Source organism: Convolutriloba macropyga, chromosome 13 (assembly GCF_964194025.1).
Source record: "Convolutriloba macropyga chromosome 13, txConMacr16.3, whole genome shotgun sequence".
In the NCBI taxonomy this organism is placed as follows: domain Eukaryota; kingdom Metazoa; phylum Xenacoelomorpha; order Acoela; family Convolutidae; genus Convolutriloba; species Convolutriloba macropyga.
Window position 1 is genome coordinate 996,833 of NC_134480.1, and position 21,758 is coordinate 1,018,590.

The following is a 21,758-nucleotide window of genomic DNA, read 5'->3' on the forward strand; positions in this document are numbered from 1 at the left end:
AGTATGACATTTCCCTGCTCAGACTTAGTTTTGGGGTATGAGTAGTTTTCAGACTTAACAGGAGAATTTTAGCCTGGGCGAAATCTATGACCTCAATATAATCCTAATGAAGAGAAACCACATAAAAAACTTAAAATTATCTGGAGACGCAATGTTTTAGAACTGAATTTTGTTTTAACTAATGAAATATACTGGTTCAGCGCTGAAATGCTCTGAGACTCAAGTCCGGGTACTTCCGTGGATCGATTCTTAACCCATTTGAGTTAATATACATTTTGTATTAAACCATGCGATAGAGTAACCTCTACGTGTAAATTTATCATAGTCTGCGTTTGTTGACCTTTTGACTGACACTAGACAAACGTGTTGTCTTATTTAATTCTCCTGAAGCTTTTGATCGAAACACGGATACAATCGAACAAATATTGCAACTTATTGATTTCTCCCAACAAGGACATCTTGCCGGTAAACGAACCTCAACATCTCGTTGCATACGTTAGAAATACTTCATGAAATGGCGCAGTCAAAAGAAAATGCCATAATAACGAATGGTATAGATCCTTTTTGAGCGAATCAATCATTGGAGCCTGAAATCCATTGGGAAAAATGTAGGTCATATGCGAGGCTTGCGGTAATCGGAAAAGGGATAATTGAATAAGGAGTACTCCTTGGTCCTGCCACAAAAAGGTAACAAAGGTAACCTTACCATCGAAACCAATCTAAGAGGAAGCAATTGAAGATCCAACTTCCTAGCTCAAATGCGAACCATAAACACGTAACATGCAACAAAGAGCGAATTGGGAGGGTCTAGGAAATAAACCCCCACGGAAAAAAACCCACTTAACTTTAGATAGGAAATAAACCCCCACGGAAAAAAAACCCACTTAACTTTAGATAGGAAATAAACCCCCACGGAAAAAAACCCACTTAACTTTAGATAGGAAATAAACCCCCACGGAAAAAAAACCACTTAACTTTAGATAGGAAATAAACCCCCACGGAAAAAAAACCACTTAACTTTAGATAGGAAATAAACCCCTACGGAAAAAAAACCCACTTAACTTTAGATAGGAAATAAACCCCCACGGAAAAAAAACCCACTTAACTTTAGATAGGAAATAAACCCCCACGGAAAAAACCCACTTAACTTTAGATAGGAAATAAACCCCCAAGGAAAAAACCACTTAACTTTAGATAGGAAATAAACCCCCACGGAAAAAAACGACTTAACTTTAGATAGGAAATAAACCCCCACGGAAAAAACCCACTTAACTTTAGATAGGAAATAAACCCCCACGGAAAAAAAACCCACTTAACTTTAGATAGGAAATAAACCCCCACGGAAAAAAAAACCCACTTAACTTTAGATAGGAAATAAACCCCCACGGAAAAAAAAAACCCACTTAACTTTAGATAGGAAATAAACCCCCACGGAAAAAAAAACCCACTTAACTTTAGATAGGAAATAAACCCCCACGGAAAAAAACCCACTTAACTTTAGATAGGAAATAAACCCCAAGGAAAAAAAACCCACTTAACTTTAGATAGGAAATAAACCACCACGAAAAAAAAACCCACTTAACTTTAGATAGGAAATAAACCCCCACGGAAAAAAACCCACTTAACTTTAGATAGGAAATAAACCCCCAAGGAAAAAAACCACTTAACTTTAGATAGGAAATAAACCCCCACGGAAAAAAACCACTTAACTTTAGATAGGAAATAAACCCCCACGGAAAAAAAAACCACTTAACTTTAGATAGGAAATAAACCCCCACGGAAAAAAAAACCCACTTAACTTTAGATAGGAAATAAACCCCCACGGAAAAAAACCCACTTACACTTTAGATAGGAAATAAACCCCCACGGAAAAAAAACCACTTAACTTTAGATAGGAAATAAAACCCCACGGAAAAAAACCACTTAACTTTAGATAGGAAATAAACCCCCACGGAAAAAAAAACCCACTTAACTTTAGATAGGAAATAAACCCCCACGGAAAAAAAACCCACTTAACTTTAGATAGGAAATAAACCCCCACGGAAAAAAACCCACTTAACTTTAGATAGGAAATAAACCCCCACGGAAAAAAAAACCCACTTAACTTTAGATAGGAAATAAAACCCCACGGAAAAAAAACCACTTAACTTTAGATAGGAAATAAACCCCCACGGAAAAAAAAACACTTAACTTCAGATAGGAAATAAACCCCCACGGAAAAAAACCCACTTGACTTTAGATAGGAAATAAACCCCCACGGAAAAAAACCCACTTAACTTTAGATAGGAAATAAAACCCCACGGAAAAAAAGCCCACTTAACTTTAGATAGGGAATAAACCCCCACGGAAAAAACCCACTTAACTTTAGATAGGAAATAAACCCCCACGGAAAAAAACCACTTAACTTTAGATAGGAAATAAACCCCCACGGAAAAAAAACCACTAAACTTTAGATAGGAAATAAAACCCCACGGAAAAAAAACCCACTTAACTTTAGATAGGAAATAAACCCCCACGGAAAAAAACCCACTTTACTTTAGATAGGAAATAAAACCCCACGGAAAAAAAACCCACTTAACTTTAGATAGGAAATAAACCCCCACGGAAAAAAACCCATTTAACTTTAGATAGGAAATAAACCCAACGGAAAAAAAACACTTAACTTTAGCTAGGAAATAAACCCCCACGGAAAAAAAAACCCACTTAACTTTAGATAGGAAATAAACCCCCACGGAAAAAAACCCACTTAACTTTAGATAGGAAATAAACCCCCACGGAAAAAAACCACTTAACTTTAGATAGGAAATAAACCCCCACGGAAAAAAACCCACTTAACTTTAGATAGGAAATAAACCCCCACGGAAAAAAAACCCACTTAACTTTAGATAGGAAATAAACCCCCACGGAAAAAAACCACTTAACTTTAGATAGGAAATAAACCCCCACGGAAAAAAACACACTTAACTTTAGATAGGAAATAAACCCCCACGGAAAAAACCCACTTAATTTTAGATAGGAAATAAACCCCCACGGAAAAAAAACCCACTTAACTTTAGATAGGAAATAAACCCCCACGGAAATAAACCCCCAATTTAAAATAAAATTTTGGTTCTGATAGTTTGTTCGGTTGTGATAGTTTCATATCAAGTCCCATGGCCCCCAAGGCATTGCCAAACGCGCTAAATGCGCAGTTCCTTAATAGTAAAGTGGGGATTTATTTCCGTGGGGGTTTATTTCTGTGGGGGTGTACTTCCGTGGGGGTTTACTTCCGTGGGGGTTTATTTTCTATTCAAAATGAAGTGGGGTTATTTTTCCGTGGGGGTTTCTTTCTGCAACCGAATTGGGAGAATAGAGGTGGTAAAAATGGAAAAATGGGAGATATGCGCGTAGACAAGCCGAGGAAAAACGTGGATCAGACAGCAAGTTCAAATCTCGTTTTGAGTAATGGACGGGAGAGTTGTAGGCAGTTGAACAAAAAGAACCGCCGCGCAAAATGAAGTCAAAACTTTGTGGGATTGGTCAGAAAGGCTAATTGTCAGACGAGAAAAATCAAATTTGACACATTTACAAGGCTGAGCCGTGAGCATGGAGAACGTGAATCATTAGAGCAAATCTACTGCGGCAAAGCTAAAATAGAAGGAAACTGCAAAGTAGATTATTTAGAAAACGAGCTTATCAGAAACACTTTCAATTTTAATATGGGCTATACCCAGGTTGAGGTCCAGACCCAAATTGGTTTATGATCAGACCCAGTCGAGCGCAGACCCGTGTGTTCCCAGAACGAAATTACAGGGTCTGGAAGAATTTCGAGCGCACTACAGTCTGGACGATGGTCTGGAGATGGTCTGATCAGAGTTCTATTTGGTCTGAAAAGTCTGATCATAGGCGGATTCGAGCGCACTTGGGTCTGATCATAGGCGATTTCGTGCGCAATTGGGTCTGATCATAACCTCTTCAAGCGCATTTGGGTCTGATCAAAAATGTTTCCGAACGCAATTGGGTCTAATCAGGGACCATTTCGAGCGCACTATTTTTTCATTTTTTAACTCTTTTTTACTCAGAGATGTTGGCTCTGCCGAGAGGCAGCCATAAAGAAGCGTTCTAATCAGAGACTCATCTAAATTCCGATAGCTCAGATCAGAAAAAAGGAGTCCAGCAGAAAGCTGAGGCCGGTCCCCTTCAGAAGAAATTTTGATCAACTAGAGACCACGATGTTTCTTATGGAAAGCTGTCTAATTTCATCCATTGAGTCAGAAACATACACTAAATGGTACCCCAAATATTATTGGTTCTCAATAGTTGGGTTTGGTTTTCTTTAGTAATTTTTTATAATTGATTTTTCGTTAGATGAATTAAATACTGCAAACATCAGTTTCTATGAAATGAATATTTTATAGCAAAATTAGGAGATTTTTTATCAGTACAATCTTTCTCTGATCAGACTATTTCGAGTGCACTTGAGTCTGATCAGAACCAGTTTCGAGCGCACTTCAGTCTGATCATAATTGGCTACAAGCGCAACTGGGTCTGATCATAACCTCTTCCAGCGCAATTGATACTGATCATAGTCTGATTAAGGTCTGGGCAATAGTCTGAGTTTGAGTCTGGACCAGTGTCTGAAGATGGTCCGATCAGAACACCTTCGGTCTGAAAAGTCTGATCAGAGACCTTTTGTGTCTGGAAATTGTGATCAGAGGTAAATTGGGTGTGGAAAGTCTGATCAGACTAAAATTTGGGTCTGGACCTCAACCTGGGTAGTGAGGATATTCAAAGTGAACAATTAAAGGAGACGGAATCCCCCGAATGAGAAATACATTTGCAAAGAATTTCCACAATTTTGACAATTGAAAATGCGCTGGGTGATCAAATAGCAAATTCAGAACAAACAATAGGAAGCTAATTTAGCTATATTTGAATCAAACGTTGACAAAGTGGCAGTCAATTTGCTTAGAAAATCAGAATTTGTTAAGCAGTTAATATCAGAGTCCACATTAGTGTCCATGTGACTACACATTGCTGCACATGAAAGCGTTCAATCAATCGAGCCGAGAACTTCAAAGTTTCTATCTGAAATGGAGATAATCGCTAAAGGATTCAAACGACCATTTTGAATGAGAGACTCTCACTTAGTTTTAAAATTGAAAAAAAGTACTCTGGATTAGAAGAGAAAAAAAATCTGAATAGATATGCCAATGAATTAAAAAATATACTTTGGTCAGTGACTTGTTTAAATTAATTAAAGAGAATGAAAATGGATAGAAGGAGAGTTTTAATAGAACCCCGCAGTCGGAAATTACAAACCGGCAGTGATTTGTTCGCGAGAACTGTCCTGCGACTTATGCAGAAACAGAGCAACAATCAGTCAATCTTCGCCATCTCCAACATAAAAGTGAAGGTTATCAAGAAAAACCAGATCATTAAAACTAGGCTTAGGAAAATTTTTACTGTTACTTATCAAAAAAGTAGACTCATACAATTTCATTTAGCAATTCGGGTAAAAACAGAATAATCGAAACCTATTTCCGAAGATAAATCCAAAAATTGAATAATTGTTCAAATAACCACTTTATTTCACAAATTTTGACTACCGTAAAATATGAAATCCCTATAAAATTAGCACCAGATTCAAAAGTACTGATTAAGACAGTTTTATTGAATCAGTACGTAATGCCAATTTTTAAAGTACTCATGAACGACAGTGGAAAACGTTATCACCAATCCAGGTTCAGTGAAGCTTGGTTTAGTGCCCGTGATTTTTAATTTGCACGCAGACACCGGACAAAATTGTAAGTTTAATATTGTCGTTGGAGATTCCCACTGTCACCTAAAGATTTAATATAGTTTCCAAGGAGTCACAATAGCCGAGCCGAGTTTCAAAGTCAAAGAACGGTACTCCATTAATACTTAAAAACAGCTACTGTTTCCCAGACGATATGATTAGAGTTAAACATTGGTCGAAACCAGACTACTTTCGAGAGGTCTATCGTTCCTGGGATATTGCACTTCTAAAATTTCAGCCCCAAATAATGGAAAAAAAACAATCTTTTCACTGGGTAAAGAAATTGTCCTAAGTCTTTCTTGCAAAAATTTATTTATCCATATAAAAACTTACCTAAAAAGGGGTAGTAAACATGAAAATACACAGATTTATCAACGACATTTGGACAAAATTCAATGCTAGATAGTGAATAATACAGAGAATTCTGATTTTGGTCAAAGCCTGGACGAGCATATTAGATGCAACGCATCCCGAGAAGGACTGGCTAGTGCTATTGAGCAGCAAACACACATTGGTTGGTAACCTATTCCATCAGCATCGCGCTTTCTCAACTCATACGAAAAAAAGTACTTATTTGTCACCTCGGACTGTTGGGAGTAGTCTGGCAAATAGAACAGTTTAAATTCTCTTGGAAACATTTTTACTGTAGTTACTGATCATTATGTTTCACTATCAGCCTTCAAGCCTAGAATACCTGATAAAACATAACAAAGCCGATAAAACTGTTGGATTAATCACCAACATTAGGGGCCTAAATCCTAAAGAACGAGAGAAAAATGTCAAAGCCGATAAAATTGATCACCTCATCCCGTCTGATTTCAATTTCCGACATATAGCAACTTCAAATATGAGTTTCACAGATTACACTTTACAAAATCCTACAGGACAAGCACTTAACACATCAAACGACGTTGGTGAAATCAAACGACGATTTGGCTGAATGCACCCGTAAACGATGCAGTAGAATTTTTGAACAAATTCAAAGAGAAGGAGACAAATTGTGAACGTGACGATCAAATTATTACTCCTTATAAGGAAAGTATAGCGCGAATTTTAACTGGCATAAAAGACAGCAATGCATTATCAGATAATTCAAAATCCATTTAGGTCATTTTTAAGCTAGTGTTCAGGCACTTCCGTTCACAGTTTTTTTTATCACACGCCTTTTATTTTTTTAAAACAGAAAAACATTTTGAACTTTTTAAATGCGAATCTGCTCAAATTCTTGTTTGTACTGGGATTGGTACAGTAATTTTGATTGACTGTCAGATTGATTTGCTCAGTTAATCTAGCTAGTTAGATCACCGTTTTGAGAAACAAAAAAGAACTCGTGAATGTGTTAAAAGAGCTTAGATAGTGAACGGTTCAATGGCGGGTGTACTAAAAAAATGAATTGATTATGTCATACGGCAATGGATATAACAACCTAAGATATGGGCTTCGCAGATATCAGAATATCAGAATATCAGCAGAATATCAGATAGCACAATATCGGAATTTAATGAGCAGTTAATATCAGACACATTAGAGTCCATGTGACTATTCATTGCCGCACATGAAAGCGTTCAATCAATTGAGCCGAGAACTGAATACATATGCCAATGAATTAAAAATATACTTCGGTCACTGACTTGTTTAAATTAATTAAAGCGGATGAAAATGGATAGAAGGAGAGTTTTAATAGTACCCCGCGGTCGGAAATTACAAACCGGCAGTGATTTGTTCGCGAGAACTGTCCTCCAACTTATGCAGAAACAGAGCAACAATCAGCCAATCTTCGCCATCTCCAACATAAAAGAGAAAGTTATCAAGAAAAACCAGATCATAAAACTAGTCTTAGGAAAATTAGAGTCCAGTGGCTACCCATTGCTGCACATGAAACCGTTCAATCAATTAGGCCAAAATTTTCAAAAGTTTCATCTGAAACATTGAAATGGAGATATTTGCTATGGTTTTCTATGGACACTTTTGAACGAGAGCCTCGCAATTATAATTTGAAAATTGAAAAAAAGTACTCTGGGTTAGAAGAGAAAAAAACTGAACACATAAGCCAATGAATCGAAAAACATACTTCGGTCACTCACTTGTGCAATTGCAAAAAAGCAAAACAGAATGGATAGATAGAGAGTTTTGATAGTACCCCGCGGTCGCAAATCACGAACCGGCAGTGATTTGATCCCGAATAATGCCAACGCATTATGCAGAAACAGAGCAACAATCAGTCAATCTTCGCCATCTCCAACATAAAAGTGGCGTTTATCAAGAAGAAGGAGATCATTAAAACTAATTTTTGAAAAATTTTCACTGTTACTTGTCAATAAGGTAGACTCATTCCACTTCATTTGGAAAATCGGGTAAAAGACAGAAAAATCAAAACTAATTTTCGAAGATAAATCCAAATAATGAATAATTGTTCAGATAGCTACTTTATTTCACAAATTGTGACTACCGTAAGAACCAAAAAATCTATAAAATTGGCACCAGCTTCAAAAGTACTGATTAGGAAAGTTTTATTGAATCAGTAAGAAATGCCAATTTTTAACGTACTCATGAACAACAGTGGAAAACTTTATTGCCAATCCAAGTTCAGTGAAGCTTGGTTTAGTGCCCGTGATTTTTTGGACTTAGACAGCGGACAAAATTTTGACTTTAATATTGTCGTTGGAGATTTCCTCCAGCACCTAAAGATTTAAAATAGTTCCAAGGAGTCACAATGTTCCGAGCCGAGTTTCAAAAAACAAAGAATTGTACTCCTTTATTACTTAGAAACAGCGACTGTTGTTTCCTAGACAATATGAAAATAGTTAAACGATGGCCGAAACCAGAGACCTTTCAAGAGGTGTACGACTGTCTCAAAAAACTAAACAAAAAACAATGAGAATAAATCTGCTACTGTGTCTTATTGGAAAAGTCTCTACCGTTCGTTGGGATATCACACTTCCAAATTTTAAGCCCCGAATAATTTCCAAAAAAAAACAATCTTCTCGCCGGGTGAAGAAATTATCCCAGGTCATTCTTGCGAAACTATTTTAATTATATAAAAATTTACTTAAAATGGTAGTAAACATGAAGATACTCAGATTCATCAACTACATTTTGACTGAAAATTCAATGGAAGATGGTGAATATTACAGAGAATTCATTCTGATTTTGATCAAAAACTGGACGAGCATATTAGATGCAACGCATCCCCGAGAAGGACTGGGTAGTGCTATTGAGCAGCAAACAAACATTGGTTGGAAACGTATTCCATCATCATCGCGCTTTTTCAACTCATGTGAATAAAAGTACCTTATTAGTCTCCTCGGACTTTTGGGAGTAGTCTGGCAAATAGAACTGTTTAAACTCTCTTGGAGACATTTTTACTGTAGTTACTGATCATTATATTTCACTTTTAGCCTCCAAGCCTAGAATACCTGATAAAACATAACAAAGCCGATAAAAAAGTTGGATTAATCACCAACAATAGGGGCCTAAATCCTAGAAGAACAAGAGCAAGAGAATGAGAAATACATTTGCAAAGAATTTCCACAATTTTGACAATTGAAAAAGCGCTGGGTGATCAAATAGCAAATTCAGAACAAACAATAGGAAGCTAATTTAGCTATATTTGAATCAAACGTTGACAAAGTGGCAGTCAATTTGCTTAGAAAATCAGAATTTGTTAAGCAGTTAATATCAGAGTCCACATTAGAGTCCATGTGACTACACATTGCTGCACATGAAAGCGTTCAATCAATCGAGCCGAGAACTTCAATGTTTCTATCTGAAATGGAGATAATCGCTAAAGGATTCAAGCGACCATTTTGAATGAGAGACTCTCACTTAGTTTTAAAATTGAAAAAAAGTACTCTGGATTAGAAGAGAAAAAAAATCTGAATAGATATGGCAATGAAATAAAAAATATACTTTGGTCAGTGACTTGTTTAAATTAATTAAAGAGAATGAAAATGGATAGAAGGAGAGTTTTAATAGAACCCCGCAGTCGGAAATTACAAACCGGCAGTGATTTGTTCGCGAGAACTGTCCTGCGACTTATGCAGAAACAGAGCAACAATCAGTCAATCTTCGCCATCTCCAACATAAAAGTGAAGGTTATCGAGAAAAACCAGATCATTAAAACTAGGCTTAGGAAAATTTTTACTGTTACTTATCAAAAAAGTAGACTCATACAATTTCATTTAGCAATTCGGGTAAAAACAGAATAATCGAAACCTATTTCCGAAGATAAATCCAAAAATTGAATAATTGTTCAAATAACCACTTTATTTCACAAATTTTGACTACCGTAAAATATGAAATCCCTATAAAATTAGCACCAGATTCAAAAGTACTGATTAAGACAGTTTTATTGAATCAGTACGTAATGCCAATTTTTAAAGTACTCATGAACGACAGTGGAAAACGTTATCACCAATCCAGGTTCAGTGAAGCTTGGTTTAGTGCCCGTGATTTTTAATTTGCACGCAGACACCGGACAAAATTGTAAGTTTAATATTGTCGTTGGAGATTCCCACTGTCACCTAAAGATTTAATATAGTTTCCAAGGAGTCACAATAGCCGAGCCGAGTTTCAAAGTCAAAGAACGGTACTCCATTAATACTTAAAAACAGCTACTGTTTCCCAGACGATATGATTAGAGTTAAACATTGGTCGAAACCAGACTACTTTCGAGAGGTCTATCGTTCCTGGGATATTGCACTTCTAAAATTTCAGCCCCAAATAATGGAAAAAAAACAATCTTTTCACTGGGTAAAGAAATTGTCCTAAGTCTTTCTTGCAAAAATTTATTTATCCATATAAAAACTTACCTAAAAAGGGGTAGTAAACATGAAAATACACAGATTTATCAACGACATTTGGACAAAATTCAATGCTGGATAGTGAATAATACAGAGAATTCTGATTTTGGTCAAAGCCTGGACGAGCATATTAGATGCAACGCATCCCGAGAAGGACTGGCTAGTGCTATTGAGCAGCAAACACACATTGGTTGGTAACCTATTCCATCAGCATCGCGCTTTCTCAACTCATACGAAAAAAAGTACTTATTTGTCACCTCGGACTGTTGGGAGTAGTCTGGCAAATAGAACAGTTTAAATTCTCTTGGAAACATTTTTACTGTAGTTACTGATCATTATGTTTCACTATCAGCCTTCAAGCCTAGAATACCTGATAAAACATAACAAAGCCGATAAAACTGTTAGATTAATCACCAACATTAGGGGCCTAAATCCTAAAGAACGAGAGAAAAATGTCAAAGCCGATAAAATTGATCACCTCATCCCGTCTGATTTCAATTTCCGACATATAGCAACTTCAAATATGAGTTTCACAGATTACACTTTACAAAATCCTACAGGACAAGCACTTAACACATCAAACGACGTTGGTGAAATCAAACGACGATTTGGCTGAATGCACCCGTAAACGATGCAGTAGAATTTTTGAACAAATTCAAAGAGAAGGAGACAAATTGTGAACGTGACGATCAAATTATTACTCCTTATAAGGAAAGTATAGCGCGAATTTTAACTGGCATAAAAGACAGCAATGCATTATCAGATAATTCAAAATCCATTTAGGTCATTTTTAAGCTAGTGTTCAGGCACTTCCGTTCACAGTTTTTTTTATCACACGCCTTTTATTTTTTTAAAACAGAAAAACATTTTGAACTTTTTAAATGCGAATCTGCTCAAATTCTTGTTTGTACTGGGATTGGTACAGTAATTTTGATTGACTGTCAGATTGATTTGCTCAGTTAATCTAGCTAGTTAGATCACCGTTTTGAGAAACAAAAAAGAACTCGTGAATGTGTTAAAAGAGCTTAGATAGTGAACGGTTCAATGGCGGGTGTACTAAAAAATTGAATTGATTATGTCATACGGCAATGAATACCCTTCACATATCCATGACCGTATTTAGTTCATTTTCATTACCTATTTCTATTTGAAGGGCAAGTGCTACTCCTATTCTAGTTAACTTCACTTCCTCCCAATTTTAGTCATCTGATGTCTGTTCATACTGTCTGCACAGGAAATTATCTGTTCATACTGTAAACAAATCTTGTAAGTTACTTCCGTTTTCGTGATCATGTTGAACAAAACTTTTGCTTCTTAAATTGTACTTTTTTAAATTCATTCTCTCATTTGCAGCGCTACAACTCAGTTCAATTTAAATCTAGCAATTCGCTTTTCAAATTAAGCTCAGTGAAGTTGTGAAGTGCCAATCGCATCGCGATTGACGACTCTATAAAATAGAAATTCTGATAATAGAAATTGGCTTGCCACTTGCGACGCAATTGCCTACTCCGATTTGAAATAAAGCATTCGCGGCTCAATTGGATCCACCCATCGCAGTTGAGTACAACATGGCGCAGTCAGCCACGGAATCTAAGAAGACACCTCTTCACATAGAGGCAACCTCTTCACATAGAGGAAAAGCCGACAGCAACACCTCCTCTGACGTGGGACAAATGGACCCAGCAGTGGAAACTGGCCCTGCTAGCTGAAGAGGGAATCAAACTTGACAATCTATTAAACGATCCACCAGCAGCGGTAGCCTACCCGCCCGAACCAATCTATGAGGAACCAGTGGAGAACCATACACAAGCGACGGAAAGGGATCGAAAAGTTCGCAATCAACAACTGAAGGTAAACTGGCAAAATCGCTGTAAAAAGATTGAGGAAATTGGGATCTTGTGTGGAGATAAACCGTGGGAATATGTGAGCAAAAATCGATATCCCTTTTGTATTTGAGAATTGGAACGGAGGGAAGACGAATCTTCAAAAGTAAACATCCCCAATTTCTAATAGAAAAACAACCGTTCAAAGAACCATGGCAGGCAATGGAGGATTCTTTCACAAAAGTCCGAAACATAACTTACGATCGTTTTGTTTTCTATTCTTGTAAGCAGCAAAAAGGTGAATCTGTGGAAAGCTTCTATGGCCGTCTCATGGAACAAGCTGAAAATTGTATTCTCAGTAGTGAAGAAACTACCTTGATTTGTGATGCATTCATATTGAATATGATTGATCACGAGACCCAGAAGGAACTGTTAAAAGAAACAGTCGAACCGTCCAAAGCACTGGAGATAGCTATTCAAATGGAGATGGGGGCGCAGAATCAACAAAAGATCAACCAGAATTTGTTGTCCGGTACAAACTCTGTGAATGCAATCAACAGTAACCAAATACGCAATCGCAACGCGAATGCTCCACAAACTAAGCGAGATCTCACACGATACGCAACTGTGCCCCAGAACTATCAATACACAAGTATCTGTATGAATTGCGGCCTTCGTTGGAGTCATAACCATAAGCAGATTTGCCCCGCGAATGGAAAAAAATGCAATAATTGTGGAATAATTGGCCATTTTGCAAGAAAATGCCGAAAACCGAAAAAGTCACAGGGACAAACACAGAAATCCCAACAAACGATTGTCAATCAAATTGACCAGTCTCCTGAAAAGAGTGATGATGAAGAATCCGTCAATTTCATATCCAGCTACCAACAACTGTATGAACAGGTGTATGACTCGAACTACGACAGTGATTCTGATGATTACGTGGCGGCAATTTCGTCTGACTCAGCACATCAGCTTGAACAGTTAAATGTTGAGGTACAACTTGGAGAAGTTAAAGCACATGCAATGATCGATTCTGGGAGTGCAGTTAGCCTCAAAACGAAAACATTGGCAAACCAAAACATTCGAACCACAAAATCTGCGAAGTGGATAGACACGAAAGAAAGAAGGAACCTCAAAACATTTTCAAACGAACCAATAAACGTTCTTGGGCATCTGGAGACCACAGTTGCATACAACAATTGGGAAGATAGAGCAGCAATGTTGACTGTGGTAGAAGATGGTCACAAAAACATCATCGGGAGAAACCTGTTCACAACCCATGGACTTGCTGTGGTACAATAACAACCAGAAAATGGTAAATGTGTTAATAACATTAATAGTTCTACTTGTAAAATTAAAGAGACAATGGCAACGCAATTTCCTCATTTAGTATCAAGAATTGGTTTGTCCAAAACACATGTAGCGAAATCAAAGTTTCATCAAAAGTTTACAGCAAAGCATCAAAAAGGTCGACGTGGTCCGATAAATCCACAACCTAGAGTGTCGGCGGAATTAGAAAGATTTCAGACTGAAGGCCATATTGAAAAACTATCTAGTTGCTCTGACGAACATTTCATATCTCCGATCGTAATCACAGTAAAGAAAGATCAATCTATAAAACTAGCATTAGATTCTAAAGTACTAAATAAAGCAATACATAAAAATAAATATCAAATGCCCAACATTGAATTATTAATTGATACAATATCACAACACCTTACTAACACAAAAAACGGCCAACAAGCGTATTTCACCACATTAGACTTAAAGTATACATATAGCCAATTAAAACTACACCAAGACACTGCGAAACACTGTAATTTTAACATCATCTGTGGAGAATCTACTGGTACATATAGATTCAAAACCGGATTTTATGGTCTTACAGATATGCCAGCAGAATTTCAGAAAGCTATGGATTATACAATAATAGGTCTACAAAACACATATTGTTTTTTAAAAGATATCATAATCGTTAGTACTGGCACTGAAGCAGACCATTTGGCATATGTTATCAAATGTTTGAAAAAGCTAGACGAAGATAATTTAAGAATTAATCTTCAGAAATGTCACTTCGCAAAAACGGAAAGTGAATGGCTAGGTTATAAGTTTACACAAACTGGAATATCACCTCTAGAGAATAAAACTGCAGCAATTTTAACAATACCACCAACAACAACACTAAAACGCCTTAGATCCTTCCTAGGGTCAGTACACTATATTGGTAAGTTCATACCACTCCTTGCACAATTATGTCACGCACTTAGACCACTTCTAAAAAAACTCAGCAAAATTTATCTGGACAACAAAGCACACTAAACATTTTATTTTAATCAAAGAAAAAATTGCCAACAGCATAGAAAATAGCTATTATAATCCAAAACTTGATGTCCGAGTTAAATGTGATGCTTCACGTTCCGGATTGGGAGCTGCACTTGAACAAAATACACCAGACGGTTGGAAACCAATAGCATTTGCATCACGATTTCTAAATTCAACAGAGGAACGCTACAGTGTTAACGAACTGGAACTATTGGGAATAGTCTTGTCAATTGACTATTTCAAATACTATTTTTACGGGAAAAATTTTACAGTAGTGACGGAACATAGAGCACTATCGTTCATACTCAAGGAGCATAGATCAAACAAATCGTACAATAGTCGACTATCTAGATGGATAGACAGATTACTTCCGTACAACATCACAATTGAACATATGTCAGGTGCAAAAATGGGTCTCGTAGACTACATCTCAAGAAACCCATTTGCGAAAGCTAAAAAGATATTTACATATGACGAACACTTTGTAGTAGCAACAATATCAAAAATTCGTGATTCCATGAAACATCTGATTACAAATAAACAAATTGCACATAAAAAATTTAGTAGCATATTAAAGCCACATTTGCCTTCACACAAGTTAAAACGGCCATTCGCGCCGCAATTGCATACATCACTTAATACTAGTTCACAAATTAGCAAGGAAGCATTTGCAACACAATCACTCCCTTCACCACTGAAAGCACCATTCGTGACGCAATTAACACTAACTAATTCTAAAATTAATCCGCATTTAAAGCAACCATTCGCATCGCAAATGCCACCTAAAGTTATAAAATCACAATTTGCACCAAACAACTGTAAAGTTAATATTTCACATTCCATTAACAAATTTGCTGCAAAAGAGGTGCAAATGTCAGATAGTAAAAAATGTGAACACTCTGAACAATTATACCCAATAAAGCCCATTAATGGTATTAAGTCAAATAATCCACCTAATAACGCTAAATTTCGCGCGAAATACAAATTCCAAAGTATAAATACCATTTTCACAAGAATCACTCGGTTTTTGCCCAAAACAAACCTACAAATCACTGCACATTAAATAAACAAAATAAACTGATTAACTCGAATAATTCAGTCAACCACATTAGCAAAATGTCGAAAGTCAAAGCTCCGCGATCAAAGTCCACACCAACGAAAGCAAGGGTGACATTCTCAGACACCACTCCATCTACACCCGGAACGAACACTTCCTCAAATACTGAGACACCGACTGGCAGCATGATTGAGGAAACGAATGACATTTTATTTACTGAAACCCTTAACAAAGTCTTCAGCCGGAAATTTTTAGCCATTTTAACTGATAAAGATGCAATCCTCAAGGAAGTGAGGGATTGCGTAATCCGTGATGACCCAGACAGGCTGCGAGAGATAAGTCCTTACCTCTTTTCTTATTGGCGGGATTTGAGCGTAAACCATGGCTGTGTGTATTTGGACGAGCGGATAGCCATTCCAAAATCAATCAAAGATGCAGTACTGGAGGATATCCACTCAACGCATCCCGGGAGTTTTGCCATGCTATCTCTTGCGCAAAAAATTTGGTGGCCGTACATCCACCGAGATATACTGGCAAAAGTCAGTGAGTGCAAAGCCTGCACGGAGATTGATAAGTACCTTAAATCAGTGATTTCGCACCACAAATGGGCACCTTTACCAAAATGCATTGAACCAAATGACAAAATACAAATAGATTTTGGCGGACCAATATTGAATGAAAAAGGAATAGAACAATATTTTATTACAAGTATAGATAGATATTCAAAATATCCCACAGCAGAAATAGTAAAAAACGCTTCTGGTTCAAATGTAATAAATGTAAGGTAATAAATGTAATAAAAAATTCTTAAATAATTACATACATCAACACGGAGAACCTAGAACTATTCGATTAGATCAAGCTAGATGTTTTACAGAAAAAACGTTTGAAACATTCTGTACAGAAAATAACATTACACCTATATATGCACCAGCAAATGATCACAGAGCAATTGGATTAGTAGAACGTCTTATTCAAACAATTAAACGACAATTATCTCGCATGAAATCAAAATTAAACAAAAAATTTAACCTAGAAAATTCACTTAAAGCAATAATACAACGACTAAGAATATCAAAGCAAAAAGCAATAGACACCACGCCATTTGAGGCACACTTTGGTAGAAAATGTAACACACCTATATCTAACATCACCACTAAATCTAATAGTAAAATTCTTATTTATAATGCAATAATTAAACATTATTTAGACGAAGATACGATTCCGGGTCGATCATATCTGTTAGAGGAGCAGTGGGCAGACACGGCCCTCTGTTCAGATACGGAAATTGAAAGAGTCATTTGTGCAGCAAGTTTTCGAGCCAGATTGGAGGAACAGAAGATGAACGACGGCGAACAACGCTTAATCAAATCGGAAGGAATTTTCAGACCAATTCCCTGCTCAGAACGAAGTGTCCAAGTGAAATTGGCTCGAAAGCTTCACTAAAATCAGAGGCAGAAGAAAAAATTTGATGGTTTGTATGAAGTACAGTTTGTAAAGTGAGCCCTAAGACAAGCGTAATCAAGGAGCCATATAGACAGCAGGTGCGAGTAAGAAATTCAGACATAGCAAAATTTGGCACGAGAGCGGAAAGAGACACAGATTTGACGCAGTATATCGAAAGAAGACCGAAAAAATAAACGAAAAAACTATTGAGCAGAAGATCCATAAACACAAACGAGACTTAATCAGAAAAAGTACGGCAGACCAGAAAATCAAACGCAAACGAAAGCAGGCCGATGACGTCAGTGTAATCTCCTAAGACAGATCATGTATATCATCCACTAGCAACGTGGCCCGATCTCTCAAAATGAGAATCCCGAATAGGAATCCTAAACATGATGAGGCCTTTATTAATCGACCAGACTTGACCCAAATATCACAATTTAGTCCAATTACTCCAATCGCGCCACCACCAACCAATCCTAATGCAGCTGGACCATCTGTGACGCGAATGGCTTCGACAAAGGAACCCAGACCAATACTTAGAAAATCAAGCTAGAGACAACTCACGATCAGTGACACTTCGGATTCAGACACATCTTCGGTGCGGAAAAGTAAAAGAACATTGAAAAAGATATATTCCCAAACAACCGTGGAGAAAGTCAGAAATACTGAAAGATATTCAGGGGATATGCATCAGGATATCGGAGAAACTTCCACAAGAAGTTGAAATGAATGGATGGAGGACTCTCGGAATATCCCAAGGGAAATAACAGTGCTTCAAGCAGATAATGAGGCAAATTCCGAAACAGATTAGAAAACTCAGTCAAACTTCATAAACTTTTATATTTTTACTTATTATTTAATATTTTTTTACTTATGTAACCGGTGAATATTTATTAATTTTCTGATTTTAAATACTAATTTCTTTTTCTCCCAAGAGGGGGAAATGTCATACGGCAATGGATACCCTTCACATATCCGTGACCGTATTTAGTTCATTTTCTTTACTTATTTCCATTTGAAGGGCAAGTGCTACTCCTATTCTAGTTAACTTCACTTCCGCCCAATTTTAGTCATCTGATGTCTGTTCATACTGTCTGCACAGGAAATTATCTGTTCATACTGTAAACAAATCTTGTAAGTTAATTCCTTTTTCGTGATCATGTTGAACAAAACTTTTGCTTCTTAAATTGTACTTATTTAAATTCATTCTCTCATTTGCAGCGCTACAACTCAGTTCAATTTAAATCTAGCAATTCGCTTTTCAAATTAAGCTCAGTGAAGTTGTGAAGTGCCAATCGCATCGCGATTGACTACTCTATAAATTGGAAATTCTGATAGTAGAAATTGGCTTGCCACTTGCGACGCAATTGCCTACTCCGATTTGAAATAAAGCATTCGCAGCTCAATTGGATCCAACCATCGCAATTGAGTACAACAGATTATAACAGAAGAAATAATTCTGCTACGCTTGAAAAAATTAATCAGATGTTGTCGATAACGTAAAAAGGTTGCGACTGAGCTGCTATTTCTTTCAGACATCGCACTGTATGACAATATGTGTGTGATGCAGCCAAGCCTTATCTGAAACTCAAAGTTATACATAATTTCGAGTCAGTCAATATAGTTCATTCTGAGATAAAACCTAACTGGACTCAACCTGTAGACTAATGTGTCGATCGGCCAATTCAGTATATTGTTCCCTTTTCACAAAAGTTACACCTGCTTCAACAGCCCCCCCCCCCTGTCTAGGTTTGGTAAAAAAACCCGGGTCCAGGTTTGGGCATCTTTTAGCGTTGGATGCGTTCATATATGCTATAGCAGTGAGCTTTGTAAGATTAGCGCTGATTATAGCGGTGAATTTTGTAAGATTTGGGATTATAGCGGTGAAAATCGACCCCCCCCCCCCCCACCACAGACGAAATGAGCGACTTACGTGGGGAAGCTGTCCTACATCAAGTTGAAAGGAGTCAGTGGCATAGGAAACCACAGCCGCTTGCCAAACAGTTAGAGGTTTCACTGGGCGGGTTGTGGTATTCAACTGGTCATAGCTGCGTGAGACTGGGTTTGATCCCAGACTTGTGCATGTCATGTTCCATTTATAGAGGCCTCCGGGAAGCAAGTTGCCAAATATAAACATCATCTGAAGCCTGCAGTAAAAAGATTTTGCGGATATCAGATTATAAAAGATATGCTGTACTTGAGTTATCAAGCATTGCAGCCTCAGTGATCGCTTCCTTTATAATTTTCAAGTTGCAGTTCATTAGACAGAATCAAAGACTTAAAACTTTTTTCTTGCAAATGCACGTTATGCTCCGGTCTAATTATGTCCTCGTCCATAATTACTCATGATCCCACCACCAAAACCCAACGCCCAGGTTTAGACCTCGACTTACGATAAGACTCAAAAAGTCTAGTGGTGGGTCGAAATTGACCAAAATTACAAAATCGAGCAAAAGTATTTTGATTGTTCGAGTAAATTTGTTTTTATAGGCAATTGTTGTCAAGCATGGTCGTTTCAAGGGTCATAAAAAACCCTCGGAAGAGTCCAGTCAATGAAAAGTCATCCGTCGATGGGTCGTGAAGAAATCATTTCATAAGTCTGCTCTTTGGCAAATTCGGGCATTTAAAAAGTTCTTCTTTTCATACAGAAGCAGCAACGGAGCAATTGAAACACAGTCGGAAAACTACCAAAAGACTTGAGAAACTCTGAGAATGTTAAACTAAAGCAGCTGTTACAGCTGAACTCTACTGCCACATAAGTTGATTGAATGAAACTAGGTAATTAAATTGGAATGGCCTTCTTTCCATTAGCCATGATCAAAGTGTTGCGTTAGTTGGTTGTTTCCTCTTCCAAAATATGAGTTTTTATTTTAAATTGGTGTTTCTTCTGATAGGCAAAGGATGAAGGTACTTGCATGATCAAAAACAAATTGATCATTAAAACTGCACGTAAATTTTAACGCAAACATTCAGACATGCAGATATGCAGACTATATAGCTCCACCAAAAAAATGTAATTCATGTTTTGGAGTGGAGTGAAAATTGAGCTGAACAATTGAATATAGCTAAATTCCAATGCGGTTAATGTGAGCACAAAAAAATCAGGAAAATAATTTGAGTCGAGATAAAGTCCAGAATCGGAAAGTTCGATGTCGAGCTTCAGTCGAGATGACAGTTAAAGCCCAGCTAAAGTCTTTTCATAGACTCTTTGGGTTGAGCATGGTCTTCCTATACATATTTTTATCGAGCACGGTCTTTTCATAAAACGAGGCCTAAGCCTGGGTAGGTGTTTGAGATGCGTTCAGAAATTATTCGAACAAGAATTGGCTAAAATAGTAAAAAGCTGAAAATTATCTAGCCAGTTTTCGTCATAATCAGTATGAGCGAGATAAAATATGATGGTAATTAAAAAAATGAACGAGCACTTAGAAATAGACGATAATGATCACTTTTTTGAAAATTTAGTTACTCTAAAAAGGTAAAGTTAGCTTGTTCTTTTTAATGAATAGACAAAAATTACTCTCTGAATTCAAGAAACGTCTATCTTTAAATGTGTAAATTCAGGAACGCGTACCATAACTAATTTCAAAGAAATCAAAAGCTGGTCATTTAAAAGAAGGAGCATAGAACGAGGATTAATTTAAGAGTGGAGTAAAAACAAATTCAAGATATAATGTTACAAAGTCCGATCATTTCTTGATATGAGCAATGGTTATGAACTTTAGAGAGCTACGTGAAATCACTTTAGCCAGCAAAAAGAAAACGCTCGAGGAAAGTGGTCAAGAAACAAGTTTTCAAAAACGTATACAACAATTTAGTCAAATTTCGATCGAGAGCAGTTAGAATTATAAGGGCAGAGATCAGTTACCAACTCGCGTTTACATATAAAACTTAGGGATGCACCCATGAAGATCATAATCAGCCATAATCACACACGTCCAGAAAAAAAACAGCCATCATCACAAGCATACCCAGGTCTAGGTACAGACTTATGAAAAGACAATGCTCGACCAAAATGTACTATGAAAAGACCATACTCGACTCATTTGAGCTATGAAAAGATTTTATCTGGACTTTAAAACATTCTGGACTTGAGCTCGACTCAAATTTTTCGCAAAAGACTTTAGCTGGACCCAATATTTTACAGAAGACTTTGGTTCGACCCAAAATTTGGTCTGGACTTAAGCTCGACATAATGTTTGCAAGCAATGTCGAGTTAAAGTCTTTTCATGGGTTAATAATTAATCTTTTCATAAATCTGCTTTTTTTGCCATTAACATTTTACGTGCAATATTGCATATAACGTAGTCAGCATTTATGCTCCTTCTTTATTTTTACGATTCAAAAGAACCACAAATCCCTCAAAAACCTGCATTATTTTTTTTAAAAAAGACAGCTCATAATTTTGAAAAGGAAAACAAACTGAAAAACGCCGAAATTTTGTTATGGCTAATGGGACTAGAACCGATACACTTGAGCTAGCTGGTTTCATTGAATCAATTAATGTGGTAATATACTTAAGC

The 21,758-nt window shown here is 36.9% G+C and overlaps 1 protein-coding gene across 1 annotated transcript in view; it reads right to left on the minus strand.

Annotated features, from left to right (window-relative positions):
• Nucleotides 1-21,758, minus strand: part of LOC142352075 (uncharacterized) — a 182,777-nt gene that overhangs the window by 58,135 nt on the left and 102,884 nt on the right. Inside the window, exon 15 of the mRNA XM_075404432.1 lies at nt 19,169-19,382. Coding sequence (XP_075260547.1) covers nt 19,169-19,382 — 214 coding nt within the window. The remainder of the gene's footprint in view (nt 1-19,168; nt 19,383-21,758) is intronic.